Source organism: Alexandromys fortis, unplaced genomic scaffold (genome assembly GCF_014885135.2).
Source record: "Alexandromys fortis isolate MF-2015 unplaced genomic scaffold, M_Fortis_MF-2015_v1.1 scaffold_35, whole genome shotgun sequence".
In the NCBI taxonomy this organism is placed as follows: Eukaryota; Metazoa; Chordata; class Mammalia; order Rodentia; family Cricetidae; genus Alexandromys; species Alexandromys fortis.
In genome coordinates this window covers 3,564,325-3,573,560 of record NW_026067913.1, presented here as the reverse complement: position 1 = coordinate 3,573,560, position 9,236 = coordinate 3,564,325, and the positions used below count along the sequence as shown (strand labels likewise).

Genomic DNA, 9,236 nt, shown 5'->3' with positions numbered 1-9,236 from the left:
AGCACCTGGGAGAAGCTGAAGCAGAAAGATTTTAAGCTTGAGGCTGGTATAGGATACATAACAAGACCTTGTCTACAAATAAGTAAATGAGAGGCGGTAACATTTTTAAAGTGTGTGCTTTTCTTTATGTGTCTATGCAGCCTTAATCAGCAGAGTCCTAGCCCTGACAGATCACACAGGACCTGACTGTCGGTACCTGAACTTTACTGAGGGCGAAGAGATATCTGTTTATGTTAAGCTTGCAGGAGAGAGAGAAGATCTGTGGGCAGGCAGCGTAAGTATCTAGTTTTAAGAACTGAATGCGGAATAAATAGCCAACTTGCACAAGGATACTCCCTGTTAGTCTATAAAGGAACTCTTATCACTAGATAAATATTAAAACCCTTATCATACTTAAGCAAACAAACAAACAAAATATGATTACATGCATGCCTTTAATCCAAGTACTTGGTACAAAGCCAGCCTGATCAACAGAGAAAGCTCCAGACAAGCCAGGGCTCAAAAAAAAAAAAAAAAAAAAAAATTATCTTTACATAACATAGATTGTTTTAAGCCTAGAATTCATATTTATTTAGAAAGCCTTTAGGAGTACTAACAGATATAATGGCCAGCACAACCATCTCTCTGTGCTGTCAGTGACCAAGTTTGAGAAAGACTGAGACGTTAATTGATCAGATTTCAAAGCATGTCTATCTGAAGAGCGAGGACTGACGTGTGTTGGAGAGGTCAACAGAAAGGGTGATACTCTAGGGAAGAAAGGTATATATATATTTTATGGACAATAAAAGAGTAACAGCGAGACCTTTTATTTTGCCAAACTAAAAGCAGCCCAAACTATCTCTAAGGATAATAATGAATGTTTTTTTTTTTTTTTTTTTTTTTTTTTGGTTTATCGAGACAGGGTTTCTCTGTGGCTTTGGAGCCTGTCCTGTAACTAGCTCTTGTAGTCCAGGCTGGTCTCGAACTCACAGATATCCGCCTGCCTCTGCCTCCCAAGTGCTGGGATTAAAGGCGTGCGCCACCACCGCCCAGCTAATAATGAATGTCTTTGATTGAAAAGATTTATGTCTCTGCTATGTATTATGTTTTTTGTAATAACGGCATGCTAGGATAGATGAGTCTTCTTCCAAGCTCACCAGACATGACCAATCTGGTAGAGTCCCACAGGGCTCCCATATTCTGTATATACCAGGTTCTTCCCCAGTGCAGTCTTTGGGCTCCCTGTCTGAATGGCCAGGCCGTCCATAAACTCCCAATGTAGCTGAGCCTGAATGCCAGGTCCTCCCGAGTGTCGATGCTGCTGGTGTGCAACACCATATCAGTCTGAAGGCACAGACTGTATCGGAAACTTTCCTCTTCCCACCAGGGGATGTTTAACCAAACCTTACCTTTGCCACTGGCCAGATTTGCCCTGCTCTGCAGCTACTGGGACTCTTGACTGCTTAGAATGGCTTTAAAATACCCGTTTGTGTATTTTGAATGCATCACAGAAATCTGATGCAGGTATAAGAAAATGACATAGTATAAGTCATAAGAGGCCAAGAGAACAATCTTTTTTGTTTATTTACTAAGTATGAAAATGATAATTCTACATAAAACAGCGTTTAATGGATAAAAGTCCGAGTGAAGTCTCAGTTGCTTCAGTTTGGTACATTAAATGTTTAGTCTAATTGCTTCTCTGCGTTTTTGCTAACACGAGTAGAGATGGAAGTCATGCTTACAACCATTAAGGACTCATAGTGTGGACTCCTAGGCCATTTCCAAACATTCTATGTACCATGGAATACCTATTGCTCTTACTATGTATTGTAACTAACAAGAGCTAGCAAAATCATGTTTAATGTGTGATGGTGTTAGATCAATCAGAAGACAGAAAAATATCTGTGAAACCTTAACAGGCGTAAGAAAAGCCACGAGTAGTTGAGTGGTGACTTCACTCTTGGGGGGACATCCTACATGTGCTTGAACTGGGTCAAAAGACTCTGTTACCAGGCTAGCCCAGAAAAGTCGAAAGGAGCCAAAAGGAACGGCATCCTCCCTTGGGGACACACAGACCTTAGCTACCTTGAGAGATACATCTGGGAGTTTAAATCCTTTTTTGAACATGACACACTGAAAACTCCAACTTTGTCACATCTTCCAGAGTCTTCCTTAGCTGTCACCTGAATTGTGACTTTTTGATATATCTCAGATAAAAAAGTGTAAATCTGCAGACTCTGAGAGAAGAAGGTCCTTAGGAAATAAGGGACAGGCTGGGCTGGAACAATGGCCAGCGGTCAAGAGCACTTGCTATACTTCCAGAGGACACGGGTTTGGTTCCCAGTATCCACATGGCAGCTCACTACTGTCTAGAACTCCGGTTCTGGGGGATCTGATGGCCTCTTCTGATTCCCACAGGCACTCCAAGCAAAACATCCATACATATAAAATAAAAATATATAAATCTTAAAGATAAAAGAATAGAGAGAGAGCAAGAATATTAAGAGTATATAGTCCATTTTCGACAGGAACATTTTCAGTGTGGGTCATTGTGCCCTTAAGTTTATATTATTCTGTCCAATAGCAAAAAGCTAAGGCCTCACCCGTGTTCTCTTTGTTGTTATTGCTTGTTTGGCGCTGAGCCTTGAATCCAGGGCTCTGTGCATGCTGAGAAAGTACTCCTCTACCTCGTTACACCCCAGTCCCCACCCGTGATTTTAGATGGCATTTGAGAGCCAATTGATGATTTGTGATTTCACGTAGCTAGAAGTCAAGGTCACAAGGAGAACTGAGGCTCAGTAGTCATGACGACTGCTTCAATCACTTCTCCTTTATAACTTTGCTCTCCATTTTGATAGAAAGGAAAGGACTTTGGATTTTTCCCCAGAGATGCAGTCCAGATTGAAGAGGTGTTCATATCCGAAGAAGTCGAGATGCCAACTAAGGTGAGTAAGCTCATTCTCAGCTATTAACTGATTCAAAAGTTTCTCGGCAAAATGGCTTCCTTGGAATAAATGTCATTGGTTGTGTGCCTTCTTCAGTGACTGTAAATAAGGGTTATTAAGAACTTGTTCTTGGCCAGGTGATGGTGGTGCACGCCCTTAATCCCAGCACTTGGGAGGCAGAGGCAGGCGGAGCTCTGTGAGTTCCAAGGCCAGCTAGTTCCAGAATAGGCCTCAAAGCCACAGAGAAACCCTGTCTCGAAAAAACCAAATAATACTAATACTACTAATAATAAAATAAAGAAATAAAAAAGAACTTGTTCTTGGCATGGTTTGGGTATGTGAATACACTTAGATAAAACAGCACAGTTAAAGACTTTGCTTTCTGAGCAATTAACAGGCAATAGAATGTGGTGGTTCGAAAAGTGAATTCTGGAGAGACACAACGTATTCTAAATAAAATATGTAATTAAAAAACAAAAGGAATCACAAACTGATATTTCAATACATGGATTTGACTTGCCAGTTTAACTCAGATTCTAGGTTTTACCACAAGTAAGGACATGGCGAAATAAGACTGTTTGGGAGCTGGAGAGATGGCTCAGTGGTTAAGAGCATTGCCTGCTCTTCTGGAGGTCCTGAGTTCAATTCCCAGCAACCACATGGTGGCTCACAACCATCTGTAATGAGATCTGGTGTCCCCTTCTGGCCTGCAGGCAGATGTACAGGCAGAACACAGTATACATAGTAAATAAATAAAAAAAAAAGAAAGAAAAGAAATAAGACTGTTTGCTTCCACACTGTCTTTTGTTGGCACTGGGATTAACTGTCCACTTCCTGTCGGATACTTGGTCCTGTCACTTCTATCTCTGCTGTATTGTAGCACATTCTCTTCTCTGTATGTCCACTCTGTATGTCCAAGGCATCGTCATCTCTCTTTTTCACAATTTTATTTTATTATTATTGGTTTTTTGTTTGTTTGTTTTGTTTTTCGAGACAGGGTTTCTCTGTAGCTTTGGAGCCTGTCCTGGAACTAGCTCTTGTAGACCAGGCTGGCCTCGAACTCCCAGAGATCCGCCTGCCTCTGCCTCCCAAGTGCTGGGATTAAAGGCGTGCGCCGTCACCGCCCGGCATTATTATTGTGCTTAGTGTGCATAATAAGGGGAAGAGTCATTGCCACGGAGCACCTGTGGATGTCTGAGGACAACTTTGAGGAGTAAGTTCTCACCTTCGGTGCTTAAATGGACTCCAGGGATGGGACTGACATCCTCAGGCTGCACAGTAATCGCCTTTATTCACTGAACCATTTCCCTGGCCAGGCATCATCACTTCTTGACCCGAATACAGTAGCCTTCTAACTGCTTGACTTTATTTTGCTCCTTTCCAGTTCATTCTTCAAAAAGCAATGGATCTTGTGAAAACAAAAGCAAATAATCAGGTCATATCATTCCTCTCCTTAAATACCTTCCATGGCTTTTCACTGGCCCTGGCATACAGCTCAGACTCCATCCCTGGACTCACAGATCCTGATTGTGCCCTGTTTCTGTCTTATGCCCCCCTCCTCCCATAAGCCACACATACCCCTGGATAGACTGGCTTTGGGGTTGTTCTCAGAATGTGCCAACTCTTTCTTAGCCTAGACACTTGAAAGAACACACCACACTGTTTTCTTCTAGCTGGTTTCTTCATACTCTGTAGGTGCCGGCTTAAATCTTTAGTGCTTCTCAAGAAACTTTTGGAGTATTTTCCTAGACTTCAGTGATGTGGGATTCCTCTCTGTATGCTGTGAATATGCTTTATTACCATTGGTTAGTAAAGAAGCTACTTTACTCTGCAGGGCAGAATAAATGCAGGAATAAATAAAAACAGAAATATATAGAGAGAATAGGTGGAGTCCAAGAGACACCATGTAACTGCCAAAGGAGAAAGAAACCCCAGAACCTTACCGGTAAACCATAAGCCTCGTGGTAAAATGCAGAATAATAGAAATGGGTTAATGTAAGATGTAAGAGTTAGTTAACCAAAGGCCTGGGCTAATAGGCCAAGCAGAATATAGTTTCTGTGTGATTATTTTGGGTCTGGGCATCCCAAGAAAGAAACAAGCAGCCTCCGCTTACATTCTAGTGATGCTAAGGCAGTGAATTTGTCTAAACTCAGAAGATTCGGTGCAGTCATTATGTGCATTTTTTTGCGAGACAATTATCGCTCTATATAGATGGGGGATGTTATAATTAGTGTGCAATTAAAAAAGTGGAGCCAGTAATAAGATGACTGAGCCAGTGAAGAAGCTTTGCCACAAAGCCTGATGACCTGAGTTGATCCCTGGGACCCATGTGAAAGTGGATGGAGACAATCAAATTTGAGCTCTACAAATCTGTCCTTTTACCTCTGCATGGACATCATGGTATACTTGTGCTCAACGTTAGTCATATTTGTGTGTGTGTGTGTGTGTGTTTGTGTGCATGTGTGTGTCCTTGTGCCACAGTCCATGTGTGGAGGTTAGAGGTCAACTTGCTGGAGTTGGTTCTGTCCTTCTACTATGTCGGTTTGACGATCAGGTCCTTAGGCTTGGTGGTAAGCACCTTTACCTGCTGAACAACCCAAATGTGAGAGCTGATGGTAGCAGTAAAGAGAGTGAGCGAGCAAAGGCCTGTCAGAGCAGGGGCTGAGCCCGCCCCTGATAAAGAAGCACTCCTGGGATGATGTGCCTACTCCAGTGACAATGATAAAAGATTTTACCCATTCACATTGCCTTCATGGCCTAATCACTGACGACAAGGGGCCATCTCTTATGACGATTGCATTAAGTTTCCTGTATATGCTTTGGGGGAAACACATTTAAGTTATATAGCCCGTGCCCTGCAATCACTGCACAAATGTGTGCATTCACTTAGCACACTCTCAGGAGGCGCCGGATTTTGTAGCTACTCCACGTGTATGCCTTCTCATCAGAAATTATATACTCAAAGCATTAATAATCTATGCTTTTCAGCTGTTTGGTAACAAATAAAGCATCCTAGAGTTTTCATTTAAGTTTATATCATTAGTCCTTAGAAATCAGTACATGTATTTGAGATTCAGAGACCTGATTTTAGGTTTTACTCTGGGGTTAAGGTAGTTGTATATTTTTTGGGAAAATCATAGTCATCCTTTTACTTTATTTTACTTTTGAAGTAGTTTTTTTAAACAAAACATTTATTTTTTATTTGTTTGCCTGTGTGAGTGTATGCCACATGTATACAGATGCCCAGGAAGGCAAGAAGAGGGTATTAGATCCCCTGAACTGGCAGGGAATGAGAGTCACCTGATGTAGGTGCTGGAAACTGAGCTCGGGTCCTCTGTAGAGCAATAAGTGCTCTTGTATGATTTTTGTTTTGGTTTGTTTTGCTTTTTCTTTCAAGGTAGGGTTTCTCTGTGTAGCTCTGGCTATCCTGGAAACCCCTCTGCAGACCAGGCTGGCCTCAGTCTTAGAGATCTGCCTGTCTCTGCCGCCTCAGTGCTGGGATTATAGGTGTGAGACAACACACCTGGCTACAGTCTGCTATCTCAAAATGTTTAGGGAGAGGTATTTATGACTTTTTTTTCTTTTAGGAATCTGACTTTCTTTGTCTTCTTGGGGAAGGCTACATATTTGGAAGGGAGCACAGTGAGTTGCACAGCGATGGTGATGGAAATATGTACCCATACGAAGAATATGAAGACCAAAACTATAATATATATGAAAGTGATTTTCAGCCAGAACTTGACTTTTATGCAGCTTCTGAAGGGACTTTGTTTGAAGACCAAATTTCAGCATCAGAAACCCGTGAAGAGTTCAAGATTTCCAATGAGCTTAAGGACTTGGAAGAGGCTGGAAGTGCGGGCAGTGGGGAGCAGGGTTACACTTCCGGCATGGACCATGACTTGCCTGAAATGCAAGGACAGTTTGGACTGGGGAGAGAAGAAGCTCAAGAGCAGACTTTTAAAGCAGATTCTGAACCCACCCAAGAAAGCTCATCTCAAACTGGAGAATTAACAGTGGAGGAGGAGAATGACCCAGAGAAACTACACAATGGAGAACCCCAAGTGGAGCCTGAGCAAGATCCAGAAGCCCCGTTTGATTCAGAGACACCAGAATTCAGTCCAGTCCCAGAGGAGCAGTATGAGCTAGTGTCTGAGTCAGAGAAAATCCTCAACCCTCAAGCGACAAGCTGGTTTGGTGGTGGGTTTACAAGTTATTTAGGTTTTGGAGAGGAGGGCACAGGACTTGAGTTATTGTCCAAAGAACACAACCCGCCATTACAAGATGTTCCCGATTCTATTTCAGCTGATGAAGAAGCCCCAGCTCCATGTTTTGGAGAGGAGGACACAGGACTTGAGTTATTGTCCAAAGAACACAACCCACCATTACAAGATGTTCCCGATTCTGTTTCAGCTGATGAAGAAGCCTCAGCTCCACACAGAGAAGTGTCAGCAGACAAGGAAGATAAGGTCATCAATGACAGCTCAGTTCCCAGTCCAAATTGGTTTGACTTTGGTTTTGGTATTCTCAGCTTTGCATATGCCAATGAAGACAAAACTATTTCAGACGATGGGAAACGGGAAGATGGTGAGGCTGAGAACCACAAACATCCTATAGCAAATGATTTTGACCCCGGAAAGGAACAAGAAAGCAGAATGATGACTGTTGTGGAAACAGAAGATCAGACAGGTAAGGAAAGCGCCTTGGCGAAGACAGATGGTTCCGATTCTATGCAGTATCTGAAGAAGTTCTTCTATAACCCTTGGAGCTTCCAGAGCCTGCCAGAGGACACAGAATCACCATTCTCCACACAGAAGCTGGATCAAGAGAATATCGCTGAAAGTGACAAAACTGAAAAGCTCTCCACTGAAAATTCTGCTGCTGAGAGCGTGGAAGAGCCCATGACGCTGGAGGGCACATACAGCCTGTCAGGTTGGTGTGAAAAGATTTATATTTGCTAAGATGATTTTTAAAAGACTTTTATTTATTTATTATGTCAGTGTTCTGCCTGCATGTATGCCCGCAGGCCAGAAGAAGGCACCAGATCTCACTACGGATGCTCGTGAGCCACCATGTGGTTGCTGGGAATTGAACTCAGGACCTCTGGAAGAGCAGTCAGTGCTCTTAACCGCTGAGGCATCTCTCCAGCCCCAAATGGTTAATTTTCATAAGTACCAATCAGATAAAAAGGTTCATGTTTGCCCTGTGGAGATGGCTCAGTGGGCTAAACACCTGTTGCATAAGCGTGAGGATGAATTTGGATTTCTCCCCAAACATGAAGAGCAGGGCAGGCATGGTGGCTGCTTGTATGCTCAGCACCCAGAAGGCAGAGGCAGAGGGTTGCGGGGGCAAGTTGATGAGCTAGACTAGCTGGGACCGGGGAGTTCCATTCAGTGAGAGACCTGCTTCAGTAAATAACGTACAGAGAAACTGAGGCAGATGAAAGATGTCCACTCAGGCCTCCACCTGCACACACTCACGCATACCCAAATACATACACATTCATTCATTTTTCTCTCATACATTGCATTCTAGCTATAGTTTCCCCTCCCTTCATTCCAGTTTCCCCCTCTTCCTCCCCCTCCCACAGATCCACTCCTCCTCCATTTCCCTTAAAAAAAAAAAAAACATAAGAGCAGGCTTCTCAGGGATGTCAACTGAACATGGCATAACAAGTTACAATAAGACTACATACAAACCCTCCTATCAAGACTGAATGAAGTGACCCAGTAATGGGAAAGGGGTCCCAAATGCAGGCAAATGACTCAGAGACACCCCCATACACACTCCTAACTGTTGGGAGTCCCACGAGAACACCATCCTATACAGTCATGACGTACATCCAGAGGACCTAGGTCAGACCCATGCAGGGTCCGTGATTGTTGCTTCAGTCTCTGTGAGCCCCTATGAGCCCTGTGTAGTTTGTTCTGTGGGCCACATACACATTTTATTTTAAGATGCTCCCTCAACTATGTAGTATGGTATGGTATATGCTAATGGAGTGGAATGGATGTGGGATCAAAGGGACAACCATGGACAAAATTTGAATTTAATGAATCCCCGAAGGGACATAAAGAACAGCAATGTGCGACATTTGATCGGCACCTTATCATTTTCAAACTTCTTCCTAAATAACCTAGTGTTGCTGCCGTTTTTCTGTGTAAATGTTTGATCTCCAGGTCTCAGAAGGTACAAGCAAAGTATTGACTCTTGCAAAAGGCCCCTGACCTCCACACACATGCTGTGGCACCCATACATCCACACACACATGCACACCATAAAAATCTTGAGTGATTGTGGATTTTATATATATA

At 43.0% G+C, this 9,236-nt stretch overlaps 1 protein-coding gene across 1 annotated transcript in view; it reads left to right on the top strand.

The window, feature by feature from the left end:
* The window catches only part of LOC126499541 (melanoma inhibitory activity protein 2-like), a 12,733-nt gene extending 4,835 nt beyond the window's left edge, over nucleotides 1-7,898 (top strand). Inside the window, exons 2-4 of the mRNA XM_050138792.1 lie at nucleotides 141-274; nucleotides 2,838-2,924; nucleotides 6,513-7,898. Coding sequence (XP_049994749.1) covers nucleotides 141-274; nucleotides 2,838-2,924; nucleotides 6,513-7,883 — 1,592 coding nt within the window. The 3' untranslated portion in view covers nucleotides 7,884-7,898. The remainder of the gene's footprint in view (nucleotides 1-140; nucleotides 275-2,837; nucleotides 2,925-6,512) is intronic.
* Nucleotides 7,899-9,236: the final 1,338 nt, after the last annotated feature.